The following is a 24,191-nucleotide window of genomic DNA, read 5'->3' as shown; positions in this document are numbered from 1 at the left end:
GGACCTAGGTCATACTTTCTTCCCACCCTTGCCAATTCGTTTGTTCCATCCAAAGGACAACCTCTTCGGTGGGGATTGTTAAATTGGACATGAACAGGGTTTGGGGGAACGTAAGATTTTAAACGATAGCCCAAATGTACTTTTCCTGATTTATATACATATTTTTTACTTGCAAAAGTGGCAGTTTTTAAAATGGACTGGAGAGAGGGCTTACTGCTCTTGCAGAGAACCAGAGTTCAGTGGGGTGTAGTTACAACTGCCTGTAACTGCAGTCCTAGGGGGTCAGATGCAGAGCAGTTCCCAAGTGGTGCATGTAAACTCACACAGGCATATGCACGTAAACATAAAATAAACCTCATAAAAATGAATTTGGAAAATGACTTCTAGCAGAAGCCTTAGATAGAAGAAACCGTTTATTTAACTTTTTAAAATTATTATTAAAAAATTATGTTTTCAGTCCATACCCAGTAAAAGCCAACCAGTGCAGGCTGGGTTCTTTTCTCTCATGTGTTTTTCTTTATTTAAGAGAAAGAAAAAAGCCGGGCGGTGGTGACACATGCCTTTAATCCCAGCACTTGGGGAAGCAGAGCCAGGTGGACCTCTTTGAGTTAGAGACCAGCCTGGTCTACGGACCAAGATTCAGGACAGGCACCAAAACTACACAGAGAAACCCTATCTCGAAAAACCAAAAAGAAAAAAAGGAGGTGGGGGAGAGAACATGAAGTGGGGTATGGGGAACTGGGAGGCATTGATAGAATGTTTATGAAATTCTCAAAGCATCAATAAAAATATTACTTTAAAATTTACATGGATAGCCAAGTGGTGGTGGCACATACCTTTAATCCAGCACTTGGGAGGCAGAGGCAGGTGGATCTCTGAGTTTGAAGCTGTGGTCTCTCAGCAGCGAGGAATGTGAAAATGTGTATTTAGTGTTTCAGCAAGGGTGTGAGGAACTGTAGGCTTTCCTGAGAATCAGTTCCCTACCAGTCTTTGCTACAGAAGTTCCAGGCTTCCTGTCAGAATCTTCTGAGTGAGAGCTACTCACAAAATAACCTTTCCAAGCCCTCCAACCCCACCCCCATGTGTCTTTCATGCTTGAAGAAGACAGGCATTAGGTGAGTATGGTATTGTGGCATTTGGTTGAAAGATCCTACTAGCTAAGTGGTAGGGAGTCCTGTGGGAAACTGTTAGAGGAGAAATAACCAGTGTTAGGAAGAGTTGTTTCTTTTCAAAGCAGTTGCTACCAAATGATCACTAATGCTCACTGCAGCAATTTTATTGGCATGAGTAAGATAGCTAAGATTTTTAGTTATTTTTAAAAGATGGAGATCATCTAAACCTTTAAAACTCTAAATTGGTTGGCAGATCACTTGTTTATTGTCTGATGCTTGCTTATTAATAGCAGATGAGTTTCAGGATTCATCTCTAGACTTTGCAGTATGTTTTCATTTACCTATGAGTACTACTTCTAAGAAAATCAAGTGAACACTAAAAGGAAGAATTAGAGCAAGACCACTGTATCTAAAGATTAAAAACACTAAAATTAAGGACTTAGAAACTAAAGTGAGTGGTCTCTCTCCCCCATCACCCCTATCTGGGCATGGTAGTGCACCATAAAGCCAGTGTTCTGTAGGTTGAGGCATGTAGGTTGTGAATTCGAGGCCAACCTGGAGTATGGAGCAAGATTTTGCACATAACCCCTTTCCCCAAAAGCAAGACTGTTTAGGAGTTCATTTTTTTTTTTCACATAATATAGAGTGAACTGAATATTTTTTTTAGCAGAAAGGGAAAACCAAAACGTGGTTAATCTCACAGCTTTGAAAAACAGGTCCTAATAAATAGAGAAGATAGTCATAGTTGGTCTTTTGCCCATTAATTGTCCATGTTTTTAATTGTTGTGGGAATTAAATGCACAGGGATAGTCAGTGTTTTTTGCTAATGAGTGCCTTGCAGGAAGCCTAAGCCTGTTTGGTTAGTAAGCTCCGGAAAGCATTGTCTAAGCTGGGATCTGTGTATTGGCATTGCCTGATCTTGCCATGCAGATATCAAGTGACCTGTGACTGAGAATTTTGAGGACACGGTTTAGTTAGTGTGCTATGGTGGCTGTCCAGGTCATAAGAGTGGAACCTTTCCCTACAGCTCTCTGCTCTTAACTCTCTGTGGGGTTATGATATAGTTGGCCCTACTTGAACATCTACCACCATATCTGGTTTCTGTTCTTTAGGCCTTCAGAAAATGCCCCTTCTTCTGTTCAACGGCTTCCTCAAATTGACCCAAAATGGCTCCTTCAAAGATAGGCACCAAGGTGGCTTGTGTTCTTCAGGCAGTAAGTGGAGCTACCCAGAGTGTTTCAAGCATGTGGAGAGATTAATCTTTTCTTCCCCTACCAATCTCAGTTGCTGTGTTGAAATCTATCCTTTGCCAATCCCCCTTCCCATTGTCTTTTTGGTAATGACTTTTACTACATTTTATTCATTTTGTATGTATATGGGTTTTGCTCCATTGCTTACCTTTGGAGGTCAGAGAACTTGCACAATCAGTTTTTTCCCTTATACCATGTAGGTCTTGAGGCTCAAACTCAGATCAGGCTTAGTGGCAAAACACCTTTACCTACTGAGCCATTTCTCCACCATGGTGATTGTTTTTTTAATATTGAGGCGTTCCCCCCCCCCCATGTGTGTGTGTCTGCACACATGCCATCTCACCCTTTGCAGAAAAGAAAATGGAGTTGAATTATGAAATAAGCTCATTAAATGCTAATTTCATTTCTTTGACTATTTCAAATCTTTAGTCTTTATTCTATCACCTTTTCACCCTGCTTTAAAGTACCATATAGGGAAGTTTTATCAGAAGTTGTAATAATTACAGTTATGTGAAAATACAAAGTTTATTATAGTACTGACTTTCCTTAAAGCATAAATAGACTTCATTTAGTTTTAGCTTTGTGTCAGCAGGGACTTTGGTGTACATGCAGATTGATAGTGTATCTGAAATACTGAAGACTGGAGGTGTTACAAGGATCTAGCTTGATGCCTTAACTCCAGCAGATGATTCACTAGAGAAAAACCAGGTCTTCCCTAAAATGTCCATAGCCTCCAAGCAGGAGACCTTGTAGCCAAGTGAGAGCAAGACAGTTTGATTTCACAGTGAGCACCTACCTCTCCCATTTGTGGCTTATGTAGCTTGATCCTGTTATTTTTCCTGTGGGGGTATTCAGGGTCATTGATTGGCCCACCAGACTGATCTCAAGTGCCTGCAGTGATATTTTCACTTGAGAAAAGACATTTAACGGGGAGCTTTTAGTGGGAGAAAGAATTCTACCGAGGAGATTAATGGGTCTATAAATTTAGAGACAGAGACAAAATACCGTCTTAAGGCAAATTAAACAAGGAGACTGGAGTTTCCTTTAGAAAATATTTCCCTGGCTTCTTGGAATTTTCCTAGGTTGAAGACCTCACCTCCATGAGGACTCTCTCTTTGACAGCTACCTTAGGGAGTAAGCTTTTAATAGTCTACTTAAGTATTCTTGATTTTTTTTTTTTGTGTGTCATTGCTGTATTTGAGGATTTTTTCCTTGCTTGTTAGATAAAAAGCTTGCTGATCCTGATCTAAAGATGGACAAGTTTTGATTGAATATGTGAAGAGACCATGTACTTATAGCTAGCTAGGTTACTAAGTCAGGTGCCACATGATGACATTTTGGTTAGTTACAGGCCAGCAATGCAATGGTGATCCCATAATGTCAGCAAGGAGCTGAAGCAGTCTTCTTACCTGTTAACATCTTAGCCACCACACTAGAAATATAAATACTGTGTGTGGTAACCTAGTTACCTAGTAAGTAAGCAAGCCTACTACTGCATTGCTGGTGACGTAAAAGTACGTCACACACATCTGGACACAATGTTTAAGACCTGACAGTGAATGAATAACTGAGATGTGTTGGTTGACAGGGTGGCCTTCTCGGTCCTCTCCCCTGAAGTGTTGGTATTATGGGTGTGTGCCACTACATCTGACTTGGTTTAAATATTTGCTGTAATTTTTGTTGTATACTCACACTTGTTCACTGTAAAGCAGTGTGCTGTTATGCCAGCAGCAGCCTCAAATCCGCTTAGTACACTTTGATTGTTTCTTTGTACTGAATTTAATGCCGTGTTACTTTGTTCCTTATGGGGCTGTGGAGATAAGGCTATAAAGCCACCACCACTGTACAACAGAGGTTCACAGATTATTTAGGTTTGTGTAAATGCAGTGTGATGCTCATGCAACAATGAATGGCCTAACACATTCTCTGAACATAGAGACACATCATTAAGATTCATTTCTGGGTTTACTCTCTGATTCACCATTATTCTCTCCAGAGTAGATTTTGATCATAATGTATAACTTAGATATTGTCTCTCCAAGGCGTCCATCACTTGATAAAGTTATTGTACATTTGGGAGATAATAGGAGGTGTGTTTCCGTGTATTAATTGTGTCTGTATTGTATTGATTAATGTATTACCCCAAATCAGTAATTGCAAGATAAGTGGTGTCTTTTGTAAGGGATCTGGGAGTGGCTTATCCTTGATGAAGTTCTAACAGTGTCAGCTGTTGCTTCCTTCCTCATCTGAAGGCTTGGTATAGGGGCTGGAGAAAGTATGGTGTTACTGAAGACCTTTGGCACTTAATAGCTGTTGGCAGGTATAGGTCTTAGTTGCTCACCATGTGAGCTTATCCATAAGGCTTTGTTAGGGTCTTTGGTGTGGCTGCCACATTCCTGCACATAGTCTTAATCAGTCATCCCTATTCTTGCTTGTTTTATGAAAATGGATGACGGCTAGGCCTAGCCTGAACAACATGGATGGGATCCACAAATCACACCTTCTGTTGTGCAGTTCTTGTCTGAGTTAATAGTTGTCATACTATATGTTGAGATTTCCGAGAGAGACCTCACTCAGCCAAGTTAAGAACCAGCAAAGGAGGGGATTTGATTTGTGATAAGTGTTCCCTTTTTTCTCCCTGTTTGCTCACCTCATAGCACAAAGAGTAGATGTGTTCGAAGGACATGAGTCTAATCTTTTTCTGGGAAAAACACTGTAGATTCCCCTGTTTTTCTCCACTAACTCATGTGTTTACCTCCTATTTTCTACATGAGTGGGTCCAGCACAGCAGAAGCAAATGCATGGCATTTGGAAGGGTATTTTTCCAAGATGACTGAGAAGTTGTTTAGTAACAGCACTTTTGAAAAGGATAGATGCTATTGATAGACTAGGCAATGACAGCAACATTCCTGGAGCCTTCGGCTCAGCAGTATACCTGTTTTAAATTAGGGACTAACAAAGTACACCTCAAAACTTAATACAATAGCCTCTTATCTTTAAGGGACATATTCCAATTCCCCTTTCCCCCAAAAAAGCGTGTAGTACCAAACTTCATATATTCTCTCCTTCTCCCCTCCCTCCCCCTCCCCCCCCTCACACACACACACACACACACACACAGTTTTTCTTTTATCCATTCAGTTATGTATACATTCTTAGGATGAAGTTTAAGTTAGGCACAGTAAAATTAATAATAATAATACAAATTACAAGACTATATCATAGTAAAAGTTACTTAAAACTTGGTGAATTGATTATTTCTGGAACTTATGTAGTGTTTTTGGATTATGACTAAACGTTAGAAAGCAAAACTTTGGCTAAGGGGAGACTACTACATAATACTATGGGTCTTTTGTTTGTTTGCTTGCTTTTATTTGTGAGACAGGGTCTCATTTTGTATATTCCTGGCTGACTTAGAATTCAGAGTTCATCTTCCTCCCCCAAGTGTTGGGGACAGGTTCTCTCACTGTGAAGCAGAACTTGGACTTGAGATTCTCCTGCCTTAGCCTCCCCAACATTTTGATTGCAGTTGTGCACCATCACATCTGGTCTGGATAAGATTTTAAAGTCAGATTTATTTTCAGGGGCAATTATTTTAGGATAGAAGTAAATCAGATCGTACTCAGCCTGCCTGTTAAGGTATGTTTGTTTCCTGTGTTTGGCTCATGAACTTGTGCTACATTTTAAAATCATCAGCATCTCAGTCAGAATTAGAAATAGAAGTGTGAGTTGTGTAGATAACCCTTTGATACCTGATACAAAGAAGAAAGCATGACAGACGTTTTAGCCTTAGAACATTGTAGAGTGCTTCAACTCTTGTGTGGTGAACTGGGAGAAGTTTTTAGGAGTTGGTCCTGTACTTTCCCATTAAGAGAGTACAGGCACATCAGTGCTCAAACTCGGATTCTTGAGAACTCCTGGTTTTCTGTAAAACAGAAGTGTGTTCATCTGTGAAGGGGTTCAGGAGGTTCTTAGCATGAAGTGACAGTGACTTTAAAACCACTAAAAAGAGTATCCACTATGCCCTAGCCACTTTAACAGGCAATTTCCTACCATTGATTCCTTAATGATGCTATATGCTATTACCCTGGAGCTGTGATATAAGATGTATAAATTCATTACTCTTGTTTAGTTAATGTAAACTTAAAGACATTTGGAACATTTTTTAATACTATATTTAAAAACCATAAGATAAGAGGTCCATTGCTAGGCGATGGTGGCGCATGCCTTTAATTCCAGCACTCGGGAGGCAGAGGCAGGCGGATCTCTGTGAGTTTGAGGCCAGCCTGGGTGGGCTACAGAGTGAGTTCCAGGATAGGCTCCAAAACTACACAGAGAAACCCTGTCTCGAAAAACAGAGAGAGAGATCTTCAACATATAACTTAGAAGTTCATCCAACAGCCATTGAGGCTAATCCATGTTTCATTGTTCAGTCGGCAGCTCATGTAAGTATCATGGAGGTGACTGTAGCTCTAAAATTAAATTTGTTCCAACAGATCCAAGATCCATTTTATCTAATTTGTAGAAACATGCTTTTATCACCTGCCCACCATAATACTTTCCATTCTGATCAGCAGCAGCTTCAATTGCTGATTCAGCTCTCAAATTCTAAAAATATCTATCCTGATTTTTCATCAGGAGCACCAAGAATCTCAGATGTCACACATTTCCCATTGCCTTATTTTTCACATTCGTCTTGGTTTCAATTTCCAAGTCTTTATCAGTACTACTTTAGCGGAGGACACTAAATGGATTTGAATCTGCTTCCTTGCATCCTGAGATTAACCCTTCTCTTTTGCATCACCTGCAAACATCTGGCTGCTCCACTTGCTGGTCGTCTCCACTGACAATGCAGTATTTAGCCCTTGCTCTTATTTCCCCAGCCCCTGACCTTCCCAGAAGCCTTGTCTCACATACCACCTTACCACCCATGTTAAGAAGGAAGGAGTTGCTGGGTTCCAGTGGAGATTTTGGTCTAGGTTCCTTGAGTCTGCCTCATAAGGAAAATCCCAGGGTAATTCATCTTTCTCTACAAGGGAAGTAGGTGGGGTGATGGCAGCTCCTCCCTCTTTCCCCTCCTCCCTCTTCCCTCCCCTCCTCATAATCTTCATAATCTGGGTCTGTCTAGGTTGCCTTGAAAACACACTGACTTCATGCCTCTTTTTACACTTTTTTCTCTTCTGTTTCCTTCTGTCTTTCCACCTCCCACTTCCTCTGCTGATCTTCTCTGATGTCACACTGCCTTCTCATAATCATTAGAAAACATAGGCTCACTCATCAGCTGTATAGATCAGATTGGCCTCATACCTGTGGCTGTCTCCTCAGTGGTAGGATGACGGGTATGAAGTAAACATTGTTATAGTTTAAGGCTTGTTTTTTGCATAATTGGGATGTTTTTCCTATATCAGCCCTCTAAGAAAGTTGCCTGAAACTTGGAGGAAAATAGTTGGTTTCATTAAACCAGTTTTAAAATTTGACAATGCTTTATGAACAAACAAAAGTGTGTATGGGCAAGTTCTTTGCTTACTTCATTTGTTTCAGCATTGTATTCTCAGTTCTGTTGGGAGAGTAATGTAAGCCAGGTATGTTTTCGATTTTAACAGCTGGAGAAACTGAGACCGAGGGACTGTAGTTTCTTCTTATAGTTCATCTGTAAGCTGATAGACTAAGACTGTCCTTTGGTTTTCCTGATAACTATTATTGTCCCCACTAGAACATTTACAGCCAAAGCTGTTGGGTGGCCTTCTGTAATCCTAGTATACCAGCAGAAGAGGTAGAATTGTGAGACGCAGTCCCCCCCACCCCCCAAAAGCAGAACTACATCAAAGCACATTGCTGTCCTTTTATATCTTATTGTCAGGCGTTGAATCCATTATTGAGGTCACTGAACCCCTTTGGATTTTGATTCTGTAATCTGAAGTGCTATCTCTTGTTATCTTTTCTTTCCTTGTTAGCCTGTGCCTAAATGAGCCAAGTGTTTTGTTTTTTAACAGAAACTTTTGCTCTGCTTTCTGAGTACATGAACTTCCGTTGCATTCTCTAGTAGGCATATAAGCTTCTGGTTTACTTTTAACCTACAACAAGCCTGATGTAGTAGTGCATGACTGTAATCTCAGTCCTAAGAGGCAGACAGGAAGATCCAGGGGGAGTGCTGGTCAACCAGTGTAGCAGAATCAGTAAGAGAACCTGCCTGTGTCAGAAAATAAGGTGGAGAGCAAAGAACTTGACACTGCCCATGACCTGCCTCATACATGTGCACACGATGGTGAGTGTGTGTAATTTAAGGTAGAAATGGCACTTAATTGCTCCTCACCCAGCTTTAAGTGTGAAATTGGTAGAAATTGGCAGTTGTCTTTGATCCTCACAAGTGCTGCAATGTTCTTGTGGAGCTATAAAACTCAGAAACACAGTAGCTATCAGAGGATTGCAGGTGAAAGCCAGATGAAGCTGCCTATGGAGTCAGGAGGATGAGGGGTATAGGGCTGGTGTGGGCTACATGAAACCATGTGCCCAAAATCTAAAACCCCATTTGGAAGCACTGCTGTACACCCATGTGAATGGCTCAAATGAAAAAGACTGCTAGTACCCAGTGTTGCGGATGGAGAACCGCCATAGTGTTCAGGCTGTGCCGAGAGAGTGTGTGAAATGGTATAATCCTCTTGAAAAAAGAATTGGCAGCTTATCAAAAAACTGGATATAGACTTGCCATAGATCTCTGGCTAGGAGACATGAAAACATATGTCCACACAGAGATTTATAGTTGGTGCTCATTTCAGCTTTCTTCATTTTAGCTAAAACATGGAAAAGGCATAAATGTCTATCAAAGGGATTGTAAACAACAAGCACACAGCATGGACAAAGCTCCGAGGCCAAGCTCAGTGCAAGTAGATGTGCACTTGAAGTATATGCTATGTCATTCATGTGCATCGAACTAGAGGAATGATGGATCTGATCTGTATATCAGAAAACATGTAGTCTCATGGAGCAGGGAAGAGAACTGTCTGGGAAAGAGCTACAAAAGATGGGAGATAGTAATCATGCTGTGTGCCTGTGGTACAACTTCTTGGACTGACTACATTGGAAACATAAAGGGCTAGTTGGCATGATGAAGCACACCTGGTCTCTCAGATAGCAGGAGGAAGAGCCTAAGAGCTTATGGCCAGCCTGGACAACATAGAAAGATTCCTTTCTCAGCTGAGCTGTGGAGGTGCACCCCTTTTAAGGGAGGCAGAGGCAGGCAGGTCTCTGAGTTCGAGGACAGCCAGGGCTGTTACACAGAGAAACTCTGTCTTGAAAAACAATGACAGCAAAAATGCCTCTCTTAATACAAACAAAACTGAGAATGGTGGCCAAGTCAAGCAAACTGCAGCACCCACTGTCTTTTGCCCTCTTGGCTGCTTTTTAATGTGTGGCAGCTGTTTAGGAATGAACAGTCTTGGAGCTATTGCTATCCTTTAGCCCTGAGCTGTAGAGACTGAAGAGGCCCCGGTTCTCTGTTTCCTTTCATAACAGGCTATATGCTTTTGTAGGCACATGAACTGAGTCTTGGCTTTTGAGTCCTTATTTCTGAGGGAAAAGCTCCACTTTCTGAGAGTTGTGGGTTTGTTGTTGTCGTTGTTTGTTTTTTGTTTTTTCTCTATACCCAAGATTCTAGAAAGCATTTTATATTTTAGGGGAGCAGTTCATATAACTGATAAACTGAAATCTATCCTTAGTTCTTTTGATATTTCTTCTGCCTTTAGCTACATATTGTTTGATCAAGTGTACCCTTGGAACACAGTATTCTCAGGCATTAAAACATTTGGTCAGTGCTGTAGATCAGTGCCTGTGATACAGACATTCAAATTCAAATTCCTCATTTACATGTACAAGCCCTCAACCTCATATGTTCGAGCTCATCTACCTGGAGGGGAAGGCTCAGTTATCACCTTGTATAGACACAGCCTAGTGAGGGCTTTCTTCTTCTGTAGGTGGTCTTTGAATGTATTGCTTTAAAACGTTGGATGATCCAGTGACCATTTGATATTTATTAACTTGTAGACTTTGGAACATATTCTGAAGGATGGAGTTTGTTGAAAGGACACACGGCAAAAAAGCTAGAACCTGTAATGGTAACATGAGATTTTTTAAAAAACAATAAAACTTTATACCCCATGTGATAAACAAATTCATACTAATAGAAATCATAGAATAAATACAATGAGTATATGGGAAAGAATTCCAGTTGATGAAAGTGGAAGGGTCCAGGTCTAGAGGTGTAGGCCTGTAATTCTAGCATTCTAGAGACAGGAAGATTCCAAATCCCAAATCAACTGGGTCTGTGTAGCTATTTGAGGGGAATCCACATTAGATAGTCAGTTGCAGAAAGTTTGAAGAGAAACAGCATATTTGTAAAGTCCAGAATTTCTCCACCAAAGATGCAGCAAGTGCTCTTAACCACTGAGCCATCTTTCCAACCCTGACCTAATGATATTTCTAGAAAGCAACTCTTTACAAGTTTCATGGTCTTAAAATACTAAGAAGCTACCACAGGCAGGCAGAGAGAAAGAAGTGAAAGCAAAACGTGATGTGAGGGCCTCATCTGGACCCCCAAAAAGAAAAAAAGAGGAGAATGGAGATGTTTAATATTTTAGCGGTTTTTGCAGAAAGTTCATTTATAAGACAAATTTTAAAGGTCTTATTGTTAAAAACAAACCTGGAGCCAGATGTTGAGGTGAATTCTGAAAGATGAGAGAAACAGAACAAGCCACAGCCAACCTCACCTCAACAACTCATCTGATCCTGTTTCCACAATCCTCAGACTGAAAGCTGCTTGAGTCCTCACCCGAATGAATCTCAGCTGAACTGCTGCTGAAAGCCTCAAAGCTTAAAAGCCTCTAATTCCTGGTCCTCATTCCTTATATACCTTTCTACTTCTTGCCATGGCTTCCTGGGATTAAAGAAATCTCAAGTGCTGGGATTAAAGGTGTGTGCCACCACGCCTGGCTGTATTCCTAGTGTGGCCCTGAACTCACAGAGATCCAGATGGATCTCTGCCTCCCAGTGATAGGATTAAAGTTGTGTGTGCCACCATTTTCTGGCCTCTCTGTCTAACCTAGTGACTGTTCTGTTCTCTCACCCCCAGATAATTTTACTAGGGAACACAATATATTGGGGGACACAGTGTATTACCACATTCATTGGTAGTTATTAAGAAGAGGGTGGGAGAGTACTGGTACAGACTTTTGAGTCACTTGTAGAGTATTGAAAATTCAAAGCCTGTTAGATACCGTTAGATCAAGAATGAAAGTGGATTTGCTTTGATGTTAGAAGCAGGTACTTTATTAGAAGTAAATACTAAGTTGAAATGTTTTATCTAGATGATTACAGCCATGTGTGCAATATAAGGTCATCCCAGTTTGTCCAAATACCCCTTTATATACATGAAGGGTTTAGCTAACACTGTGCACTTGGAGATCTTGTGGTGGTGTAGGAATCCCACTTGAAGCCAGAGTACTTAACTTATGATGGTGTGGTTTCTCTAGTTAAGTAAGCAAACTTACTTACACATTGTACGATGCTTTGGTGGCGAGATTTTATATATATATCTTTTACTTTGCCAGAGAAACAGATTTAACACTTCTGAAGGTCTCGAGCTTCCTAAGGTTTTTGTCCCTTGGCCCCCAGATAATAAAAACTACAATGCTGTAGAACAGATTGCACAAGTCTTCTCTGGTCATGTGAACAAAAGTGGGAATGTGCTTGAGCAGTTGGCATATTTGAGACTGGAAAGGTGGAGGATTGGAGCTTGTATCTCACCTAGCACAAAACTGTAAACTTTTTTTCTTCCCTTTAAAAAATGGTTTGCAATTTTTTGCTTCCTTACCTTTTTGGGTTTGTTTGCTTTTGTTTGTTTGTCTTTTGTTTTGTTTTAGTTTTTCAAGACAAGATTTCTCTTCATAGCCCTAGTTGTCCTGGAACTAGCTTTGTAGATCACCTGCCTCTGCCTCCTGAGTGCTTGGGAGTAAAAGGGTGCGCCACCACCGCCCGGCTTCCTTAACCTTTCACTTGGATGTGTTCATTTTCCTTCTTAAGCTAATATGGTGTAGTGGAAAAGCATGAACTTGAGTTAAAGTCTACTTGAACTGGCCACACAATTTTTTGGTGTTTGGTTCCTTTAGTGACTTCAGAATACTGAGAACTCTGAGGTGTGGTTTATAGAAAGCTCAGCAGTGCACAGACTCTCCTCATAGAATGCACTTTTCATTGAGAACCCACAGTGTCCCAGGCAGGCTTTCTGCTAAGGAATAGCAACATAGAAGATGGGTTATATATGCAAAGGGCCTTAAAGAGTTCTGTTCTGAGACCCAAACAGTTAAGTATAACATTGTAATGCAGAGGTATGCTCCATGCTGTTGTAGCATCTGCTTCTGCACCACTTTTTATAGGACATAACACCTATAGAAGTAAGCACTGAGCTCCTGTCTGGAAACTATTAATTCAAAGCAGATTTGGGGGTAGAATGCAAAATTGAAATCGGGACTGCCTTACAATTATAATCTAGTAGAGAAACAAAAGTAGTACATTATGATGTGAAATGTTAAGCAAGCAGCAGGTGCATGCCAGGGTAGATTGAAGCGTTGTCTAAGACCTGACTACAGATTATTTGCCCAGAGAGATGAGGAAACAAGTGGTCTTGAGCTTGGGTGTGTCTCAAAAGCTAAGGGATAGAAGGTAAGCAAATAGGTGGTGGAAGGTATCTTCCAAAAACCACAAAGTCCAGTGTAGTTGGACCTGTGTGAATGAGCGGTCTGGGGTAAGGCAGTGTGGAGAGAGTTTCACAAACAGAGAGTGTTAAAGTCCAGGAGTTTAAGATTCCCTTCTATAAGCTCCAACTGTAGTTGAAGTTTTAAGCAGAGCGTTAATTACCAGTGATTTAGAAACTATTATGGCATGAGCATTTGATCATAAATGACCTTCTCGCAGCTGTTGTTTCCTTGTACTTAAGTTTGGGGGTAATTTTAAGGCTTTGATTTGAGAAATGTTGAAAAATGATACCTCAGTAAATTCAGTTCAGCACTTCTCTTAACCATCACCTGCAGAAGGTAGTTGGGTGAGTATTAGACCTGGAATTGATAAATAGCCTTTTACATTTGTTTGAAGCATTACAGATTCTTTGTGTTTCATAAGTATTTTAATGAAATGAACTATAATTTCAAAATGGTTTCATAGATTTTTAAATAGGGTCTTTGACAGCTATGAAGTAATTTGCACAGCAGATTGGATTGCTTTAATGTTTTCTTTCTTGGAGGGAGACTTGATTTATCACGTTTATTTGCATTTGAAACTGTATTTGCCTAGAGAGTTGTTGTCCTTGTGGTTTAGAAGGTGGTTTTGCATGCCTCTTGGAAGAAGGTGATTCTGGTCACATCCAACTCATGGTAGAGTGTTTGTGACATGATATAGCTGACTGTAAAGACAGGCTAAATGAGTTGCTGACAATGTAAGCTGCAACCCTGCCTGCGCCTCAAGAGCAAGCACTTTGTTTAGATGCGTTTATTAAATATTGAATGCAAGTATCCGAGCTAAAGGAACCTCAGTGATCATTTACTCCACTTCAATGTTTTCATCATCAAGGGCGCAGAAGTTTGTCTAGATGATGTGTCTTACCCAAAATCATACAGCACTGCATCAGAGAGTGGGCCTTGATGCTGCTGCAGGCCCTCCTCTGCCTGTGCAGTCTAGGAGTTGCAGTTTGGGCTGTTCTTGGGCTGCCTCAGGGGCCATGATCCTGACCAAAGACTGAAAATGCCAGAGAAACCGATTGATCTTCAGAGAAAGGTTCTAAGTGGCCAACAAGACGGCTCAGGGTAAGGACACTTGGCACCAAGCCTAGCAAACTGAGGTCAATTCCCAGGACCCACATGGTGGGGAGAGAGAACCAGTTCCCTCAAGCTGTCTTCTGACCGCCACATACATGCCATGGCACAAACCACAAAAACAATTTTTAAAAGTATTTTTTAAACAACTTAGGAAACATTCTTCCACATGAGACCTTCTATTTTTGTATGTATCTTATCCATGGACTTTCTTTCTTTCTTTTGTTTTTGTTCTGTTTTGTTTTTCAAGACAGGGTTTCTCTGTGTACCCCCCTGGCTGTCCTGGAAATCACTCAGATCTTCCTGCCTCTACCTTTTGAAGTTAAGAGTTCATCTGAATGGTTCTGCAGGTTGCCTTTTCAACAGTGGGACTGCCTGTGGCCCAGCATACTTGCATAGTGAAATGCTTGACCAGAGCAGTCCTTACTCTCTTTAAAAATTGTAAGAGCCCCCAAGGAGCTTTGGTTGTCTTGGTTATATTACTATAAAATTTTCATATCAGTTTTTTATATTGGTGGTTTTTTTGTTTTGTTTGTTTTTGAAACAGTCTCTCTCTATAGCTCTGCATGTCCTGGAACTTAAAGAGATCTTGCCTCTGTTTCCCTAGTGCTGGGACGCCCAGCTGTACTCTTTTACACCACGCTTTCCGTATTCCTTGTAAGACAACAGGAGAGATACATTAATTCAATAGTCGGTGTTAGACTCGGGAGGACGGTTTTATAGAGCATGGTGGCTCTCTTGAGTCTGGTGAGAAAGAATAATCTAGAATAGGATTACAACTTCTTTAGGGCACCCAGTTGCTCATTCAGGAAGCCAAAGAATTTGAAGGATTGTTTTGTGGGAATAGGAACTGCTATTTAGTACTGAAAGATTTCTTAAGGAGGAAAGCCGAGAAATCAGTGATACCTGATAAGGTATGGCCACATTGAAATGTGGTGGAGGTTTTAAATTACTCTTGTGTGAAGGTAGCTGGTTTTAATACAAAGTTGTCATGAGTCATATAGGTTCCTTGGTCAGGAAACAGGATTAAATCAGCAGAAAACAAGTTGTACTGGTTAAGAAGCCAGGACCATTCATGTGTGGTGGGTGATGCTGCTGGGACGGACAGCTTAGCACATTGCCTTATAGGTAGACTTAAGAATCATCCCGACATGTGTTTATGCCTTAGCTGTTTACAATTAGAATTTAAGTTATTTTATAGAGACTAGTTCAAACAAAGATCAATTATTTTTAGCTCAGTGTGGCTTTAACCAGGCACTTTTGCAAAGAAAAATAACTTTGATTTATAAAATTTATTTGCAAAAGCATATTTGGTCTGTCCAGTGCCCTGCTGTTGGAAGTACTACCATTCCTATCTTCTGGTAAGACTTTCATCTACAAGAGGTAGGAAGAATAGCTACACATAAATGCTTTGGTGTCTAGGCTGGGCATATACATGTTTATGGAATCAGGGGGGAAAATCAGTGCTTCTCATAGGGATGCCTTAATATGAGAGACCATTTTAGGCTTTCATTTTTCTTAGGTCATGAAATTGCTCCTTATACTAGAAATACTGGGTGTGATGGGGGGTGATTAGTTTGTAGCAAGTATTTGAACTAAAGGAAAAAAAATAGTCACTGTGGAGGGTTTGGGTGGAGGAGAACAAGTGGTGGGTTGCTTATAAGGTCAATTTAAGGACATCATTGAGCCATACATACAACATTTAGAACACAGCAGTTATTTTCAAATAACACAGTGCTTTTAGAAGCTGGGTCAATTTTCATGGTAATAATTGAATACTATGCTAATTAGTCTTAATTCCTTTTGGCTTGTATAGCACAGCACATCACTGTCTGCCCACACACTGTTGTGCCTATGCTAGGATGAATGGGCCATCATTTATTCTCTGTATATATAGATTTTTTTGTCCTGTCCATAATGAAGCTTGTTGGCCTGTGCTGAAGAATTGCAGCGTATTTGCTGATGTGTGAGTGCCTGACATTGGCACAGTGTTTAAACATCCTACCTGTTGGCTGCAGCATTTCAGTAGTGCCAGCAGGCTGCCCTTGTCAGGAGTCCTGCATCCTGGAGAAGCCAGAGAACTACAGCAGGGAGCTGGAAGCTGTGCTGTTAGGTGCTCTGCCCATAGCCAGGCCTTCACAAGTGGTTTGAGATGCAGGAGCTCCCTTTCTGTCCATCTCTGCTTCTCCCTCTAGGACTATATTAGCGCACATGCCTTGTACCAAAACAGACACCATCTCTGATGTCCATGATACATCTCCGCCCACACCCTGCCCTCAGCCAAGCTCTTACCCTCTCTCTCTGCCTGGGAAATGCCATTGCTGACAGCAGCCTCTAGTCCTTTCATCTTTGCAGACCCGATTTGTAGGAGTGGCTGAGCTGAAAGGAGAGTGGAGACGGCGCCATGCATCCATTCTCCTTTGCCTTTACCCGCAGGGGTTATTTATTTGCTCCTTTTTCCTCCCTCCCTTCTCCCTGAGACAAGAGTTTCTCTGTGTAGTCCTGGCTGGCCTTGAACTCAGATCCTCCTGCTCCTGCCTCTACCTCCTGAGTGCTGGGATTAAAGGCATGTGTCACCACCACCTGGCTGTTTATTTTCTCTTTTTACCTGGCATTGAGATGTAAAGTGTAGCCTAGTAAAAGACACCACAAAACTTTATTGAGGTTCTAGCATGTGGACCCTAGACGCTTTTGGTTCTGTGTCTGGCTTAATTGAAAGGATCCTCAGATCATAGTACTTTCTGTACATACCAAAGCCTCCTGTAGCTCAGCTGGCCTCAAAATTTATTAGGTTTAACAGCAGGGATCGAATGCAGGACTTTGTGTATGCAGGGAAAACACACTACACTCCAGCACTGAAATTCCTTTTGACATGAGAGTGTAGGTTAAAGTATATTATTTATACTGCTTGATAATAATCCCTGTAAACAGCTGGGTGTTGTTCCTTTGGTGTCTATGAAATGCTTTCATATTGTCTTTGTATTTGCAGCTATATTCTTCTTTGAAGGAACATATTAGGTAGGGCTGCTTCATTGTTAAAACTGACAGCACCTTTTCACCTAAAGGCTTAGACTCAGTGCAGTCATCTAGAGCAATGGTTCTCAACCTGTGGGGTCGAATATCATTTTTATATCACGATTCATAACAGCAAAATTACAGTTATGAAGTAGCAATGAAAATGGTTTTATGGTTGGGCGTCACCACATCATGAACTGCATTAAAGGGTCACACAGCATTGTGAAGGTTGAGAACTGCCGATAGAGATGTTGTGACTTAATCCCTCACTTGGAGAACTGTACTTTCAGGGGAACTGGTTTCCTGATCAAGGCCTTTGTTGCTGGAGGCTGATAGACATTCTCTGAGGTTGTGCCTCTACTGGAACTATCTGTCCCCATGTCGTGTCTTTTCAAGGGGTGTTCCTTTAACCATGCTTGCTTAACAGTCCCAGTGAGGAATAGCGGAACTATGGGAGAAGGCAGTGCTGTGGAGGTTATGCTCTTCCAGGTCCTCTACTTAGGACTTACGCTTTGGTCACCTCTGCTGTGTTCTAGCAGCCTGTCGCTTCACTTTGCTAAGAACCCATTTGAATATTCCCATTTGAGGTTTGGAGCATTGATTCTTCTTTAATGTCTAGCTAGGGAAATTTTATATTAGTATTATAGGAATCTTGTCTCATCCAAGCTTCAGTGGCCAATTGTAGTCGGCCATGGTCAATAACATTTCATCCCAACCATCACTAACCTGACAGGTCATCCCCTTGCCCAGTATTCCTCACTGGATGGGCCACTTGCCTTGTCATAGTTTGGGGCCTACCTCACTTAAGAGATCTGTTATGAGGCTGCAGAGGAGGGGTTGTTGTCTATAGAAACATTGGCTAGCATTCCTTCCCCCTAGTTTGGGTCTATGAATGGTTCTGCATTGTAAAAGTGTTGGCACTACTTAGAAGTTACACACAACAGTGATGAGAGAGCCTGTGTCAGCTGGAGATTGGTGCATGCATAACTGTTATGACACAGTCAATGTATCACTTGTCTGAGGTTTTTTTTCCACAGTGATTTCATCCCCTTGGGAGTTTTATGAACCACAGTTACCTTTTATTGCCCTGTATGTGTTGTCCATGCCAATCACAGCTGCAGGGGGGCAGGCCCAGTTGGAATAATTAGATTGAGGAGTGAATGTCACACTTCTAATTTCATTCTCTTTTCAGGGGATTACCAGTGTCCCTTTAATAAAACCAGATTAGCCCTCTGCAGCGGAAGTATTTGAAAGCTGTCAGTATAATCGTGACAGCTCAAAAGAAGTGTTTGTAGCACTCTTATAACGTGTTGGATGATGCACAGGGCTCTGTGCATATGGATCACAAGTGCATGTGATGTCTCCTTTTGAAGGCTACGCGCGCACACACACAACGTTGAAACAATGTGGAGTAATGTCGGTAAGAAGTGTGAACACAGCCACTGATGCTGTACCTGTCTCCTGTTGACTGTTGTAGGAAACCTCGCATCAATTCTCAGCTGGTGGCACAGCAGGTGGCACAGCAGTACGCCACTCCACCTCCCCCGAAGAAGGAGAAGAAGGAGAAGGTAGAAAAGCCTGACAAAGAGAAACCTGATAAAGACAAGGACATCAGCCCCAGTGTCACCAAGAAAAACACCAACAAGAAAACAAAGTAAGTTTCTGGGTACTAAATACAATGTACTCATTTACACCAGGGTCAGAGATTTTCAGTGATGACTTACTTTTATTTCTCTGGGTCTTTGCTTCACCCCTTAGACCAAAGTCTGATATTCTGAAAGATCCTCCTAGTGAAGCTAACAGTATACAGTCTGCTAACGCTACAACAAAGACCAGCGAAACGAATCACACCTCAAGGTACTATGAAACTGGAGTGAACTACTAAGTTGTTGATTTAATCATAATCAAAAGCCTAAGGTTACGGCATACTTAGAGATTTTAGAAATTTGGGGGGTGGGGGTGGGGGGTGGAATGAGGAGCTAGAGGTAAGGCTGCTGACCTTTTGAGATTATCTTGGCCAGAACAGAAAGAACAGAAGTGGGTCATCATCTCTGATCAAAAGTTCTGCTAGCTGATGGTCATGTCTCTCATTGATAAAGTGGTCAGCACGCCTGCAGCTGATGGGCAGCATTGCTTCTGTGGCGGTTCATGGTGTGTGTAGGTCCCTGGGCACAAGCTTGTGGGAAGGCTTGTGTTGACGTCACTCCCTAAGCGCTTCCCTTGGCATGTTTCAGGCCCCGGCTGAAGAATGTGGACAGGAGCACCGCACAGCAGTTGGCCGTAACTGTGGGCAACGTCACCGTCATTATCACAGACTTTAAAGAAAAGACTCGATCCTCCTCTACATCCTCCTCCACAGTGACCTCCAGTGCAGGGTCAGAACAGCAGAACCAGAGCAGCTCGGGGTCAGAGAGCACAGACAAAGGCTCCTCCCGCTCCTCCACGCCAAAGGGCGACATGTCAGCAGTAAATGACGAATCCTTCTGAAATTGCACATGGAATTGTGAAACTATGAATCAGGGTATGAGATTCAGACCCTCCACCTGCCCATGCTGCTTGCGCCCTGGAGAGTCTTCTGTGGACGACCTTGTAGTGATGCTACCAGGAGAGGTTCTGCTTGCCGTGGGCATCTGGCCACCAAGGAATTTCGTACCCTGACAGTTCCTCTTGACACTTTTATGTATTCCATTGTTTTATATGATTTTCCTAACAATCATTTATAATTGGATGTGCTCCTGAATCTACTTTTTATATAAAAAAAATCTGCTGTGCACAATTTTCCATGTACATTACAACTGGTTTTCTGTTTCTGTTTTGTTGAAGAGGGTTGGGAGGGGGGAGGGAACTTTTATTTATTGTGTTCACAGACTCCATCCTGTCAGCATATCCTCTTAAAATTTAGTTCTTTCTTCCAGCTATACTCTGTACTATCAGTTTTGATATAACTATATATATAAATATAAAATTATATATAAAGGGTTATTTGAAACCAATCCATGGCAACGCTGGTGCTTGATACACTGTGAAGTGAACACAACATTGGACAGTTGACACAGAAACGGGACGGTCCCTTCTATGAAAGTGCTGAGATGTAATTCCAATCAGTCTTACATGAAGTATGTTCCAACCTACATGGGAACTTGACTCTCTCATCTGTCTTTAAGAGTACTGGATGATATAAAAAATATATTTTTTAAACAATGTGATCTCAAATTTAAAGACTGCTCCAGATAGCCTGCATTTGCGATGGGATAATTCACAAATCACAAGTGGTTCAGTTGGAGGGCTTTGACCATTCGGAAGTAACAAAACTAGCTCCAGAATGCCAAGTATTCGTGTAAATTACGGTTACATGTTAACATTACTGTTCTTATTAAGCACTCATGAAACTATGGTGTTCTGTATCTCGAATTCTGGCCTTTTTCCAGACCCCTGCTCATGCCTGAGGCACATCAGCAGCTGTCTCTTAGTTGTAGGGTTGTGGTAGTGCATTTTTAATCCCCACCATCTAGGGAGCAGCCCTGTGTCTACTTCCCCTGTGACACTGCAGTGGTGGATTTTGTGACCATGGCCTGTTTGCCACTTCACCCCACCCCCACCCTCAAGCCCTCACCCTACTAACGCAGTTGTTAGTTTGTCTTCTTAAAACCTGCTAAACAACGGTTGTCGACCACACATCCAGACCTGACACGGATCTTCCAGTTTCTGGTGTCAGTTCTCAGCTCCTTGTGGGGGAAAGGACTGCAGGGGTACACGGGCAAGTTGTAGGGAAAGCTCACATCCCAGGAGAGGGAACGGGCAGTCTCTGTCTTCTCAACAGAGATAGCTTGACTGAACTCTAAAGTTTCTTTTCACTTTTTACCATTTTGGGGGGCGGGGGGATAATCGAAGACCACTAATGACAATTTATCACCCCATTTCATCCCAAATTTGGGTGTTCTGCTTTGCTCTTAGATTCAGGGTATCTCTCCTGCCTGACTACCTTCATATCCGCTGAGTTTGTAGTACTTGAGTCACTGTGAGCATGAGAAGGTGGTGGTAACCTCTTTTATTTGATCACACTCTAAGGACTCATGGGAGAGTGTGTAAGGAAACACCACCTCTTGATGTTAACCGGGTTTGCTTAATAATAGAACTAATTTCTATCTGTGGAGGCAACAAGTTAAGAACATATTAACAGCTTGAATTGAGTAGCCAACAGGAACGGTTCCATTCACATTTACATTAAAACCAGTCATTTGATGCGCCGTGGTCTACGTTCTGTCCACAAAGGCAGTGCTATTTGTCGCTGGGCTCCTGTTCTCAGAAGCATGGACAATGCTCCCCTCTTTTTAAAACAGTGCTTGTGTCTGGGATGCAAGCTGTACTTACCTTTTTAAATACCTTTTTAAAGTATTTATTAATGAACCAAAGGAAATCAGGTGCTTTCTGTAAGCATCAGAATATATAATACATAGTGATTTGACTATGAATTTTAAATCCACATTTTAATATTAGTGGGGTATTGCAAAGACATTCCTTCTAAAGTTTTAATATTCCTTTTATTAAGGGTCTCAGGGAGGGTTAATTAGTCAGCCATATTTATTTTCCAGAGGTGTAAGGAATTGCTAAGTTTTTTAATTAACTTTTTAAAAAAAAATTAAATGCCACCAAATTCATGTGGATTGCACTGCTCTTTGAACCAATAAGTGTTGGTATGCACTTTGTTCAGAAACACTGTGTACTTTTTCAAAACGAGTTTCATGTAAAGTGATTGGACCCCCTAGATTAGTGGGAAAGGCTGATTTACCAGCTCCTCATAGGCTACTAATTCATTCATGGCCCGTGTCTTGGTTCTTCAGTTTTGCCTCCGTGATAAATTAATGAGGAGAGGGGAAGGGAGGAAAGGCTTCAGAACGAGTGGAGTGAACTTGCCTTGAGGGAGAAACTAACTGCAGCTGGCAGTGGCGGAGTCTAAGCAATCAGATGTTCCCGGGCGCCCGGTTGCTGCTGTCACAGGCTCTGTTGGGGTGGAGGAGAGGTGCTACACGATGACATCCCCAGGCATGCATTCTGGAAATGGAATTCCTAGTAGCTTCCTGCATCTACAGTTTGCCCTACTATAGTACTCAGTAGGTAAAAAACACTAGTGTAGCTTATAAAGAGACATTAAGAGGACCAGAAATACTTGGTATTCAGTGGCACAGGAAGCATATTAAAACAAAAGCACAGTGTTAAGGCTTGCAAGTTTCCCATATGTTTAGTACATGATTTTCACACTCAGTGCGCACACGCACAGAGCTGACCGAACTTGCTCTGCCCAAGTCATGCAGTTGGGAGAAAAAAAAAAATCTTGATACCCACAAAAATATTTTAATCAAGAAACTTTTCAGTTTGGATCTGGATACTTCAGAACATTGGCGGAAGCTTCTGTGAGTTTAGCTCCACTAAGATGTCTCGCCTGCCTTATCAAGATCATTCTCAGTCTGCATTTTTAAGCTACCATATCTTAAATTATTGAGAATTTATTAATTGCTGAATATATAATAACCTTTGCTTGTATGTTACTGAAAATGGTTTAAGAGCCAACCTTTAGAGTGTGACAATGGAGCTGAACAGTTTCTAACGCGCAAGCAGTTCTGTTCTTGTGTATGACTTGTAACCTTAATTTACTGTGTAAAGATGGTTACATTATTTCCTTAGCTTTGTTTGTTGGAGACAGATAGCGAATGCTTGTTAAGTATGTCAGAACATAATCTTCCCTTGTGAACTTTTGTTAATGTCTTATACGAGCTCTATTTTCCATTTGCCCAGAAAGATGGCTTGTATAATGCTTTGGAAGTTTCTGCTCCGTCCGTCTTAGAGCTGACAGTCTGTTAGGTTTGTTTTCTCTTCATGCTAAAGTGTCGGTGGTTTTGTGAACTGGTCAGAAATTCACAGGTCTTAAATGTTTGGGGGAAATTTATATTGGACACTGCTCTTTGTCTAGCAAATAAAAGATGTTAATATATTCCTGTTATTGGCATGTGCACGACTATGTTATTAGAAGCCACTTTATCATTTTCCTGCTTTAAATAGAAATGTCTATTTATGAATTCTGCTTGTAGTTTTTTCACAAATAAAATAGTAAAATTTACATTGGAGATGATTATTTTTGTTGTTCCATAGACTTCAGCCCTTAGAAAAGCCTAGTTTCACCCCCACCCCCACCCCCCACACCCTTGTGGGATGTTTCCAGTGGGAATAGAAAGCATAGTTCCTTCAGTCCTTGAGTTACCACCAGCTGGTGTTGAGTGTTTTAGTGTATAGATCACAAACGTAGTACAGGAGAGAATTGAGCCCAAACATCAGAATTTGGAAGAAAATGATTGTGTCTACGCTCCTTTCAGCTAGGCTGTGGTGATCCAGAGGAGGAACTGGAGCTGTCCTCCAGTGTTGGAAAGCCCCCAGACAGCCCCTGCTCTTGCCAGAGCCCATTAAGCCTGTTGTGAGCAGATGGAGTGAAACACCTTGTCTGGCCCACAAGCCCTGCAGCAAGGCCGGCTCCTTCCCTGCTGCTGCTTGTGACCTGCCTTTGAGGATTCGTCCTGAGGACACCTTGTCTGGTTCTGTGCTTGAGCTGGCACTAAAAGAAAGTGCAAATGGGAGTCTTGGTTGTTGAAGAAACGCTTTTCTAAATGGTCCCTGTCTGCATTTCATCACTGTTGGGAAGATTTCAAGTGCACAGAGTAAATGGTGTTGGTGTTGCTGGTGTTTGTGCCGGGACATCTTAGGTGCAGGAAAGGTGCAGGAAAGAAAGACATCTGCTCTCCCTCCCATGCTTTTGGTGGTACTTGGAGGCCCTTTGTGGGGATCCCACTGGTAGTAGTACTGGGAGCACTTGGGAGGATGGAACCTCCCATGTGACGTGTGTGAACACTGGACATCCAAAAGAGATTATTAACCTCATTGTCTGAGAGGCCTTTGCTGTCCAGACC

The 24,191-nt window shown here is 41.7% G+C and overlaps 1 protein-coding gene and 1 pseudogene across 1 annotated transcript in view; one reads left to right on the top strand and one right to left on the bottom strand.

The window, feature by feature from the left end:
• LOC114695382 (RING1 and YY1 binding protein) overlaps nt 1–23,350 on the top strand; it is a 53,765-nt gene extending 30,415 nt beyond the window's left edge. The window contains exons 3-5 of the mRNA XM_028872707.2: nt 18,713–18,889; nt 18,994–19,092; nt 19,470–23,350. Coding sequence (XP_028728540.1) covers nt 18,713–18,889; nt 18,994–19,092; nt 19,470–19,722 — 529 coding nt within the window. The 3' untranslated portion in view covers nt 19,723–23,350. The remainder of the gene's footprint in view (nt 1–18,712; nt 18,890–18,993; nt 19,093–19,469) is intronic.
• LOC114695381 lies at nt 6,663–7,689 on the bottom strand (annotated as a pseudogene).
• Nucleotides 23,351–24,191: the final 841 nt, after the last annotated feature.

This window comes from Peromyscus leucopus, chromosome 3, assembly GCF_004664715.2.
Source record: "Peromyscus leucopus breed LL Stock chromosome 3, UCI_PerLeu_2.1, whole genome shotgun sequence".
In the NCBI taxonomy this organism is placed as follows: Eukaryota; Metazoa; Chordata; class Mammalia; order Rodentia; family Cricetidae; genus Peromyscus; species Peromyscus leucopus.
The sequence above is the reverse complement of the archived record's forward strand: the minus strand, read 5'-3'. Positions and strand labels throughout refer to the sequence as shown.